This window comes from Hydra viridissima, unplaced genomic scaffold, assembly GCF_058129835.1.
Source record: "Hydra viridissima isolate aposymbiotic clone 2 unplaced genomic scaffold, HvirCarnegie_v1 scaffold_10, whole genome shotgun sequence".
Lineage (NCBI taxonomy): Eukaryota > Metazoa > Cnidaria > Hydrozoa > Anthoathecata > Hydridae > Hydra > Hydra viridissima.
The window spans coordinates 9,502,393-9,514,797 of NW_028324309.1; the positions used below are offsets into that span (position 1 = coordinate 9,502,393).

General features: G+C 30.7%; 1 protein-coding gene across 3 annotated transcripts; it reads left to right on the forward strand.

Annotated features, from left to right (window-relative positions):
• Positions 1 to 2,506: 2,506 nt before the first annotated feature.
• Positions 2,507 to 11,342, forward strand: LOC145182209 (uncharacterized). Of its 3 annotated transcripts, none has more exons than XR_016456410.1 (6): positions 2,507 to 2,636; positions 2,787 to 2,842; positions 6,639 to 6,860; positions 9,916 to 10,542; positions 10,578 to 10,953; positions 11,040 to 11,342. XR_016456410.1 is itself a non-coding variant. In XM_090100571.1 (6 exons), exons 2-6 carry the CDS (start codon positions 2,788 to 2,790, stop codon positions 11,249 to 11,251), a joined length of 933 nt encoding a protein of 310 aa, XP_089956697.1. In that variant the 5' UTR covers positions 2,507 to 2,636; position 2,787; the 3' UTR covers positions 11,252 to 11,342. The 3 variants fall into 3 exon arrangements, 2 of the variants coding, with proteins under 2 accessions (XP_089956697.1, XP_089956698.1); XM_090100571.1 differs by having other exon boundaries at positions 9,916 to 10,137; positions 10,732 to 10,953; XM_090100572.1 differs by having other exon boundaries at positions 2,557 to 2,640; positions 9,916 to 10,137; positions 10,732 to 10,953.
• Positions 11,343 to 12,405: the final 1,063 nt, after the last annotated feature.

A 12,405-nucleotide genomic window follows, 5' to 3' on the forward strand; every position in this document is an offset into this window, starting at 1 on the left:
TGGTTGATATTCCTAAGGCTGGATTTGGGAACAGTAATGATGGGAATACATCAAGAAGATTTTTCGCCGATCCCTTAACCGCTTCCCGCATCACAGGGGTTGATATAAATCTTATAAAAAAATGTAATGTCATTTTGGAAGCAATTTCGAGTGGGCATCAAATTAATGTAAAAAAATTTGAAAATTTTGCAAATGAGACGGCTAAACTTTATGTTGATTTATATGCATGGCACCCAATGACGCCAACTATGCATAAAGTTTTAAGACATGGAACCACAATAATTGAACAGGCTATACTGCCTATTGGCCAGCTATCAGAAGAAGCAGCCGAAGCCAGAAACAAACATTTCCATCTTTATCGACAGAATTATGCGAGGAAGTCTTCGCGAGAAAACTGTAATAGAGATATTTTAAACAGACTTCTGCTAACTTCGGATCCTTTGCTAAGCAGTATGAGAAAAAGGCCCCAGACAAAAAGAAAACCGTTCTCCAGTGAGACAATTGGACTCTTGATGCCGGAAACATTAGAAGACTCACAAGCGATGACGATTGACGACATATCAGATATTGATTCTGATTGAAAATGATTGCATTGACATGTACAAAAATATTTTATTTTATTTTGGATTAAATGCAGGGCTATAATAATAAATTTAGATTGTTAATTTCAAACGTTTGGTTGTCAAATCATTAGCCCCTTGTAGCGGATTAGCCATAGGATTTAATCCTTTAACGAAAAATAATAATTAACAACAGGTATAACCTAAGGATTAAGTTCAGTCATTGAGAAACCCAGTATAGGTTTAGATGCATCTTTCAAGTGTGATTATCCTTTTTAGTATTATAAATTTAGTTATTTGTCATTATGTTAAATAGTTGTAAAGTTGTAGATATTTGTAAAGTATGTAAGATGTATAAAAATATGTATTTTTTGTTTTAATATATAAATTTTTTACATTTCATGTGTGACCAATCGTTTTTAATACAATATAATGACCCTAACTTCTTTTTACTACATATTACATAGATAATAAACATAAAATAATTTTGTTCAACTTTTCAAGTGAAATACTCCACTGTGCACCGTTAAAAAAGTAGACAAAATGTTGTATCTGCGCATGCGTTAATTTACGGACACTTATTTAACGCCTATAGGCGTTAAATAAGTATCCCGTTAAAAAGGGATACTTATTTAACGCCTATAGGCGTTAAATAAGTATTATTACAAATGACGGATATAGTTTTTGTCCTTATTACAAATGGCGGATTCAATTTGTAAACAAAAAAAGCGGCTTCACTTTTTGTCCAATAAAATCCCGCAAGTTAGACATCTAGTATATATAATATATAATTGATCATAACAAACTTATCAAATAAAATTATACAAAGTTTAAAAATGGTACGCAATTATAAAAAAAAATGTGAAAGATTTATAAACGAGGAAAATTTAAAAACTGCAGTTAAACATGTCTTTGATAAAACAATTATTGAAGCTTCGATTTTCTGAGATGGTATTGCACATTGCATATAAAAAAGAAACAAGAAAGTGGCAAGCAAGATCTAAAGAACACAAAGAAAAGGCATCTGTAGCTAAACGAAAGATTCAGACTGATTTTATGAACAAAATGGGACTTGTTGTTGATTTCCCTAAAAGTGGTGGTTCTGGAACAAGCAATGATGGCAAAACCTCAAGGCGTGTTTTTGCAGCATATGAACAAACAGCTGAAATTCTGGATATAAATTAGTTACGAATTTTGTCCAGTAAAAGTGCATTCTAGCCCACTGTGTTATGGAAAGCTAAAATTCGGTTCACATTTTTTTGAATTCAATTAGGTTTTTGTAAAAAACTTAAAAATTTTGAAGTGGCTGTGCATCTTGAAATATTGATTTTGTGTGGAATAACGCTAAAGCAAGTTAGAACTTCATATCATCCTGTCAGAAAGTACAGGTTTACATGAGAAAAAATACCCACCTAAGAATAAAAATCCAAAATATATTAGGTTTTCAGGTTATCTCTTAAAGTGGAAACTATATATTTTAAAATTTATACTTTTAGGTTAAAAATTCGTTCAAAAGGACAATATTTTTACATTTGCATGGCTTTTTATTGAACATTGGGATTCTTGCCAATATTCAAGAAAAAGTCATATTTTTATGCACAAAGATATCTTGTATTTACATGAGAAGCAAACCAGCTTGCTTATAGGATAAAAATATTCCAAATTAACAGTGTGTGAATATAAATCTTCTATTTGCTTGATGAAATATCGGATATAAAATGGGGCGTAAACGTGCATTCACGAGAGCAAGTTTTTATTCCAAAGGGTGTCCATTGTTTCACCAACGGATTGTTTTTGTTCAATGCAAAAACAACAAAACACTGAAGCTTTTTACTTTTTACGAATGTATAAAAATTACTCCATTTAATCATTTTTTAATGACGATAAAATATTTTAAAATGTCATCATTGTGGGCAATTCTAACCGATAAATAAACACAAAATCATCTCAACTGTGAATACTGAAGGCATGTTTGCAGACTTGTCATTTTAGTATTTAACTTTCAGAACAACAATTCCGTAGAAATAAACGAAAGATTTGAGATTGTTTAAAATCTGTTTTTCATCTTTAAAAAAAGTAGGTAAATCTTCATGATCTTAAATGTTTATTATTTGTTTTATATAAATGAAAATGTGTGTGTGTGTGTTTTTGTAATAAATTTGCAATAAATTTGATAATCATTTGTAAAAATAAAATATTTTTTCTGTACTATATTTTTTGTTATAGGATGTTTATTCTAACACTTATATTGATATCGAGTTTGAAAGTCAGTGGTTCTCAAGGTCAGTATTTTTATGTAAAAAAATTTGGATGAACTGATTTATAGTGGAAATATTGAACTGTCATAAAAACTAATAGATCAATCAAGCCTATTTTGTTTTTTAAGATGAGGACGAGGAAAAAGAAATTATACTTTGCAACAACATGTTTTACAATAATTTTTTTTCTGAAACACTAAAAAGATAATTAAAGAATAGTATTTAGATTAAGTATAACGCAAGCCTAGTCTATTATGCCGTCTGGGGTAATATGGAACTCAAGATGTTTTCCACCGAATTACACTTTCTTCATTTTTACCTGTTACTGTTAATATGATAAATGTCATAACAAATTTGACGCTATCTTTATGTAGCCTTTTAAATGAAACACCTTAGTTTTGACGCGTAGCACATCAGACAAATGATTTAAAAAAGTGCAATCAAAACTGAGATTATTAAAATAGCTCCTGAAACAACTCTTCTCTGTTTTGCCAATTTTTAGCACATTTTCTGTTTTTGTGTATTGGCTTGTATCATAGTTAAGTTTGCAGGAAATGGTGGTTTAATGCAGGGTCGGGTTAAAATATTTGAGGGCTTTAACCAAAATTAAAATCAAAATGGTTGCTTTTTATTCTTTTTAGCTCAGAAAACGCTCTCTAAAATAGTTAGTTACCATTAACATTAAAAATATTCGAATAACAATCAAAAAATTCGTTCGTGATTAATTTTAACACCAGAAAGACAGACGTGAAATTTTTAAAAATATGTGTGAAGGTTCGCTCTATATAAATTTATTAACATTAGTTTTTCTAATCTTTTGCTTATCATCTAATTCCCTTTCAAAATCTTGAGTTTCTCTGACGCTAAATGGTTATTCAGTGTCAGATATTACCCCTGCCACGGTTCTTAGCTAAGGTGGTGGCCTAGTTTACAGCTTAGTTGGCTTATGCCTAAATCTAGCCCTGGTTTGGTGCACATGACTCATGTAACCTCTTTAATCAAATTTAGCATTGTGTCAAGTGCTCAGCTGGTGAATTAAGGAACTCATTATCGAAATATGAGTTCATTATTCTCATTTGCAAATGACAAATTTTAATCTGCATCCATTAACTGTAGTCAATTAAAACCAAACTTATATTTTTCAAAACCTTCATATTTTGCCAAATAAATTGAGATATCTTTCCAACTAAATTGAGATATTACAATTTTCTAGTCTAATTTATTCTTCCCAGATGTTCACAAATTACTTTAGTAAGATTCTCACTGCTTTTATGCTCTCAGATACTTCAACCTCTCTTAAACCAATTAGGATTCTCTGTTCATTCGACAATAATTTGCATACCGATTTATAAGAGCTTAAATGTTTCTAGAGTTAAAACTTTTAACATGTAATTAAAAGAATACTGATATTTTTCTTGGAATTATCAATTAGTGAAGCACTTCTTAATATCGCTCTTACATCAAACGTTTATTTAACATAAACTTATATCATCAAAAATGGCAGCGCTTCCAAGATCAAAGTTAATATTCCTTTTTTTCTTTTACCTTCCAAAAAATCGCAGTAAGTCACAATAAGCTAGAAACACTTTTCTTATTTTCTCCTGAATTCAATTATTTTTAAGTTAATTTGATTATCTTAAAACACGTATCGGAAAAAAATAGTTGTTCCAGATTTTTTTTCTTTGTTTGCAATTAAAACCTTTTTAGAAATTAGCGAAAAATAACTTTATTGCTTGATATTGTCCTATTTCTTATGATAAATGCCAAACGCGAAGAGATGAGTTTAGAATTTTTTTGCCCAACGCGGAAATCTCATTTCCTTAAATAATGACGTTTATATTAAGTTAAAAACAATTTAAAAAAACAGGCAGGTTAATCATAAGCTAGGATCATAAGCTAGGATCATAAGCTAGGATCAGAAAAGAAGACTTCAGTCTTCAAAACCAAGCTAGTCAGTGCCATACAAAGCTGGATTGACAGAAACCCATCAGGTCAATGAGAAGATTGACAAAAGGACTCAATGTGTCTAAAGAAATGTCAAAGTCAAGAAGGGTTGTCAAAAATAAAATTGTTATCAGATCATTAGTCAGAACCAAAATGTTTCTTCTCACTGACCGTCTAAAGGCCCTCCAGATTGGAACGTTTCAAAAATCTAATTCATATTTTGAAGTGAAAAGCACCAACTTTGTTATTTTTAGATAAAAAACGTTTCACTGCCGGCAACAGTCGAGTAGATAGTTTCATCACCAAGATCTATTGATCTATTGACCAAGGAAGTCTCTGATACCATCAGATCAGTCTAAAGGTCTAAGCATCCTGCACTGGTTATGGTTTTTGGACTCAATTTCTCTTCAGGAGAAAAATTAATACCTACTTTTAAGACAGGCTTGAGAATGGGCTCCCTGTCACACGTCAAAGGCTGTGCAAACCAAGCTGCCTGAGACCATAAATATTTGGCACATGCACATACAGCAATTCTTTTTGCGTAATTTAAACCTCCTCGATTTCTCAGTGAGAGCGTAGATTGGAGGCCAGAATCTTTAATCCTAACATTAGCGCCTTCAAGGCTGTCATCACCAGGCAAAGGGCTAAAACGCAAGAGGCAAATGTTTTGGCTGTGCGCGCAAAGCTCTGGCCCAGGATTGAAATTGATTTTTGAAAAATTTTCATTTGGTGGATGATTTTGAAAATAAAAAAATATTTTAAAATTGTCATTTTTTTCGACGCAATTGGTAAAATCATTTTCATAATTACCAAGGTGCAAAAAGTAATATTTTTTCTCTTTCTAATTAATCGAACTAAAAAACAGATTAAAGTAAAATTTAGTTGATTGTTAAAAGCGATGGTTTAATGATAGATCTGCTATTTCTAAGACGTCGTACTTTTTTTCTCTAAAAGGTAACAGTATTGACGCTATAATAAAAATGTAAGATAAGATATAAAATAGACAAATGTAAATGTGCGTAAACATATTCAGCTGCACAGTCTTCTGCATATGTTAAACTCACGTCAGCACCAAATAACTTAAGTCAATAAGTAACTTAATAATAATAAAAAGTATATGGTGAGTAAAGTATGAACATAAAAACATTTATTTTGTTTTTCTGTAAGTTAAAATCTAAAAAGATGCGGTCTGAAATTTGGATTTGTGTTTATCAAAAGTTCAATTATAATAATTTATACATCCTATTTCTAATTATATCATCTTTGTTGACTTTGTTTGTTAGAACTTTTATAGTAAAAAAAAATCGGTTTTATTTTAGTTTATTTAAATTGTTAGAATTTTTTCAAATTTCCATAGAGTGCCTTCTAAGAGGGAGATTGCTATACTTTTAAATTCAAGCTGAAAGATTTTCTATAAAGCTTTGTTATAGTTACATAATATTTGCAAATAAACGACTTAAGCAATAGTCAAACAACAAAGTGTGAAACTTTCATACTTTGTTATTTGACTATTGCTTAAGATAATTACAAGTATTATTGACATCTTTAAACTCTCTCTAAAATATAACTTGCGGTCGTGCATTCAAATTAGCCATGTATCATTCTATAAAACAAAAAGTTGGGTTAATGTCAATTTTAATTCAAATGCTATTGTTTCTTTCTGATCTCATGTAACCTAAAAGTTATTTTTATCGTAAGTAAAACCACGATTAAAAGCAACTGTAAAGTTGGTCGATATTAATTTTTCTTCTCTATGAAGTTACTAACCTGTTGTGAGCTTTATTTTTTTCAATGTAAACCTTCAACCGAATTTTTTGGAACGGTCGAAGCCATAGCAATACTTTTAAACTTTCCTAGCCTATAAAATCTTGTTTAGTTTGTGATGTTCGTGGAGAAAAATACTCCCCCGGTGCATTTATTAACAAATGTCGCAAGTGCTATTGCAACAGTGATGGATCGTGGAACTGCAATCCTCAATGCCCAGCTGAACATATATCTTGTCCATCTGGACAAAAAGTAACAAGTGTTCGCAGAGAGGTTTTGCGTGGGTGTTTTTGTGACAAGTTAGTTTGTACTGCCGACAATAATCAAGCTGCAGGTAATTTTATTTTTGTATATTTATTACATTAACCCTTTTTTTTTTTGTTACGTACATAATTTGCATCTTGTTCCGTTTTATTTTGAGATCCAGGTTGATCTACTTTTGGAGATAATTTTTTTCTCAGAAAAAACTCATGTCTGATTTTTTTCTATTACATAGCTTTCTATTATGTAGCTTTATCATAGTTACATAATATTTGTAAATAAAAAACTTGAGCAATAGTCAAATAACAAAGTATGAGAGTTCAAATAAAATAACAAACAAGAGAATTACAAATAAGATTGACATCTCTAAACGCCCTCTAAAGTGTAACATGCGGTCGTGCATTCAAATAGGTCATGTACGATTCTATGAAACAAAAAGCTGGGATTACGTCAATTTTGATTCAAATGTTGTTGTTTCTTTCTAATGTCGTGATTTAAAAGTTACTTTTATTGTAAGTAATAACACGGTTAAAAACAGCAATAAAGTTGGTGTAAATTAACTTCTCTTTTCTATTCATTTTATTAAAATGGGTGCTTCACTTTATTAAAATGGGTACTGTGAGGAGGGAAGATGAAGAAAATTGTAAACATTATCTTTAAGTTTTACACGACTCAAACACGCTACATTTGAACGAGGAAAAGAGTAAGTCAACCAAAAAACACCAGGTGGACACACATGTCTAATAACATGAAAAATGAATAAGTCACACCATAAATGATTAAAACTGTTTCGCAAACACGACTTGAAACACAATGGTATGATTTTAATTAGTAAAGTTCTAGAAAGTTCTGTAGCCACTCTGATATAAAGACTAATAAAAAGAAAACTAGTAAAACTTATTTTAAAGAATACCATGACTCAGAAGTTGAAACTAAAGTACTGAACGAACTTGAAGAAAAAGAAATCTATTGTCAGGACGAGAATTCAAAATAACACCTGCGGACAGATAGAAAAAGGAACGGTTGAGAAAATCTTTTAGATTTTTATGTTTTCTTTTGGGGGAGATTTTTTTAGTAGATTTTCTTGAGACCTCTCTTTAGAGAGATGTTTTCGGAAAATTTTGATGAAATGTTTTAAAGAGAGTTTTTGAAGAAGTATTAAGAAAGAGTTATGAAAGATTATAAAAAAAGAATTTTAAGAGAAAGAAAAAGTTTTAAGAGATTTTAAAAGAGGATTTTATGAGAAAAGGATTTTTGAAGATTTAAAGAGAATTTAATGAAAAGAATTTATGAACAATTTAAAGAGGAACTTATGAGAAGGATTTGGTAAGGAAATGTATTTGAGTAACTTTCAATTTTCGTTGTTATAAGTATTAATGTATTGTTATTTGTATGAGTTGATATTAAGAGAATATACATATTGATGAGAAATAATTGAGAATATTGATTAAGAAAAATAAGTAAGAGAAGAAAAATCAGTCGTAAGTATTTTTACTTTTGCTTTCATTTTAAGTAAGGCAATATTATCATTATAAATATTTTTATTGTTGCTTTATTTGAGTAAACAATTTTTATTTAAAAAGTCTGATGCTCCTATCGCGCTTTTACCACATCTGCGTTACACACTGACAGTCCTACCTCACATCCTATCACTCTCTATATTTGCGCTACCATTACACTTACATAGAACCACTACAGTCACATATAATAATCATCATCCTTAACATTAAAAAAAAAAAATAATAAAATAAAATTAATTAATAAAATCCGCGGCCCTCACACTCACATCGCTGCTTTAATTATCGCTGTCCCACACTTTTACATCACTCAAATATACTCTGAACATAATATAAAAACGAATAAAAAGAAAAGAATTAATAAAATCCGCCGCCCTCACAGTACTACACTTTATTAAAACGGTTTGGCTCCTCAGTTTCATAGCACCTTACACTAAGTTTGAGTGTGGGACTGTAGAAGTGAAGTTACTAAGATACTTTTGAACTTTCCTAGCCTATAAAATCTTGTTTAGTTTGTGATGTTCGGGATGATGTTAGTTTGTGATGTGTTTGGCTGTCTGAGAGACATATCCAAAGGAATCGGAGAAGAAAGTCCATAAATTTATTCAGGGTGTGTTAAACGCACCAGCATCCCGAAAATCTTAATAAAATTTTATAACCATGTTCTCTGTTTTGTGGATGCTGTGAAGTATATTTCTATTGTAAATCATGTCTCTTTTTTTCAGTTATTGCATTTGGATAGTTCATACTTTCACACCTTTTTATTTTCTGTTACCACCTTCCAGTCTCCTTCTAATACAATATAAATAGATATATTTATGTTGTATTGGCAGGAGACTTTAAAAATATACACACACACACACACGCACGCACGCACGCACGCATGCACGCACGCGAACACACATCTTTTTAAGCCGTCTTTAAAGCCGTGTTAAATAAGACAACTTTAAGACGTTTTAGTTTAGACGACTTACAGTGTTTCATTTCAGACCAGTTTAAGACAACTTTAAGATGTCTTAAATAAGGCAACTTTAAGACGTTTTAAATAAGACGACTTACTGTGCTTCATTTGAGACCAGTTTAACACATCTTTAAGTTTAATTTCAAGACATCTTCAATTTGTCTTTAAGACAACTTGTTGTTGGGTGGGCTTATTATAGCTACATAATATTTGTAAATAAAAAACTTGAGCAGTAGTCAAATAACAAAGTGTGAGAGTTCAAATAAAATAACAAACAAGAGAATTACAAATAAGATTGACATCTCTAAACGCCCTCTAAAGTGTAACATGCGGTCGTGTATTCAAATAGGCCATGTACCATGGTGGAAATTAATTTCTTTTTTCTATTGATTTTTTTAAAACGGGTTCTTCACATTCTTAAAACGGGTGGTTCACTTTGTTAAAAAAGGGTGCTACACTTTATTAAAAAGGATTGACTCCTCAGTTTCACTGTACCTTACTCTAAGTTTGAGTGTGAGATTGTAAAAGTGAAGTTACTAACCTATTGTGAGCTTTATTTTTTTCAATGTAAACCTTCAACCGAATTTGTTGGAACGGTCGAAGCCATAGCAATACTTTTAAACTTTCCTAGCCTATAAAATCTTGTTTAGTTTGTGATGTTCGTGGAGAAAAATACTCCCCCGGTGCATTTATTAACAAATGTCGCAAGTGCTATTGCAACAGTGATGGATCGTGGAACTGCAATCCTCAATGCCCAGCTGAACATATATCTTGTCCATCTGGACAAAAAGTAACAAGTGTTCGCAGAGAGGTTTTGCGTGGGTGTTTTTGTGACAAGTTAGTTTGTACTGCCGACAATAATCAAGCTGCAGGTAATTTTATTTTTGTATATTTATTACATTAACCCTTTTTTTTTTTGTTACGTACATAATTTGCATCTTGTTCCGTTTTATTTTGAGACCAAGGCTGATCTACTTTTGGAGATAAATTTTTTTCTTAGAAGGAGCCGCTATGAGCCAAAATAATTTTTATAAACAAATATTTTAAACCCAATGTCATGCTATTGCATAGATCAAGTGGATAGTGTGCATTAAAAAGGATAAAGTGCGGTCTTTTTAAAGTTTGCATTTTTAGAATCACCCTTGTGCTTAACCAGAAAAAAAATTTAGTAACAAGGTGTTTGTTACTAAGTTTGCTTAAAAAAAAAATACCAAGCCCTTAAATGTCTGAGTATAACAGCATTAGCGTGTAAAATCATTCTCTGCTATCTCTTATCAGTAGTAATCTATCAGGAGTTTTAATACTATTACAGGTAGTAATCTATCAGGAGTTTTAATACTATTATCTAGCTTACACTTGTAAAATATTCGCATTCCGATAAATAATCAGTTTTCGAAAAAGGAACTAAATAGTAAACGAAATTTTTTAAAGCAAAAATGTTATTTAGTTTGTATGCTCAAATTTAGTTTGTGATGTTAACAGAGAACTGTATTCTCCTGGTCCATTTATTAACAAATGCCGCAAGTGTTATTGCAACAGTGACGGATCGTGGAAGTGCGATCCTCAGTGTCCAAGTGGCTCTATCGTATGTTCATCAGGAAAAAAAATGACATACATTCGTGAAGAAGTTTTAAAAGGTTGTTTTTGTAACAAACTTGCGTGCATCACTGATCAAAATACAAGTAAAGGTAAAATAATTGTCTTGGTTATTCAATCAAAATTTCTTTAACTCCTTTTTTATTATCATGCATCAAATTCTTGACTTTAATTTTAGGGTGCCGATTAGATGAAGTTACTTATCCTTCTGGGACATTTACCCACCAATGCCGTAGTTGCATTTGCAATAGTGATGGATCATGGAGTTGCTCTCCACAGTGTCCTACTTATGTTATAAAATGCGGAGCAAATGAAAATATTAGAAATGTTCGTGAAGAAGTATCACCGGGTTGTTTTTGTGAGAAACCTACATGTGTAAACAGAGATTAAAGAACTTTTCTGTTTTGCTATGAAATCTGTTGGCGATTTTTATGAAAGTAGAAAAATTATGGTCTTAGCGAAATTAAAAGATTAATGAAAACTTCTCTTTTTTAAATCTTAAAATTTTGTTGTAAATTAGTTACAAAAAATATTGCGTTGTATGCCTTTATAAATTCTCAAAAACTTCAACATTTTTTCAAAAAAAAATTTAACGGGAAAATATTCTTAAAAACCAATTTGACTTAGAATGTAACGTGATGGAAACATCCGTCACTGGATGTGTCTCAGTTATTTAGACTGAAATAAGATCTCACAATTGGTGTGGTTTTCACCTTAAATTAGCGTGATTTTCTCCCAAACTTCAATAGACTTTGAAATGAAAACCCTTTTCTGGACACACAATTTTAAAAATGTGAATATCGTATTGTTACATTTAAATGAGGCGTTTTTTAGATACAACAAATTCGTTTAAACATTTAATCCAGTCAAGTAGACCTAAAAAAAAGTCAAAAAGGGTATAAAAGTAACCCTTAGCCTCCGGCCAAAGTTTTAACATCAAAACTGCTTATTGATTGTCGGCAAATCCAAAATGTTTTTTTTTAGCTGTAATTAAACATGTGATGGAACAGTTTGAAAGTAATAAAGCAAATAGGATCTGCTGTAATAAAAGATAGAGCTGGTGAAGAAATTAGAACAATCACTGCCACTGGTGGTAAACATATTGGTGTTACACTTTAGAAAATTGCTTGCAATAATAATATACAATAACAACTTTCAACACAAAACACAATTGTATACCCCGGATTTAAAATCTTTTTTTTTTTAAAATCAATTTTAAATAATTACAATAATCAAAATTACTAAAATTTTTAAAAATTCAAATTTTACCCTTAAAAGTAGGGAAATCACCTAACAATTTTTCGTGTTAACAGATTATTTATAAAATACATTATAATTATTGTTGCTTAATTGAATTCCTAGGTACGACTCAGACTATAGGAGGTACGGCTTAGAAAATTAGTTCTTTAATGGTACCGATGCAATTTTTCAGACAGTTTATTTTACATGAAAGCATAAAGATTTTTTAATTTCTTTAAAATAACTATATTAACAGAAGCTTTGAATAACATCTATTTTATTTAAGAAATCCTAAGTTTTAAACA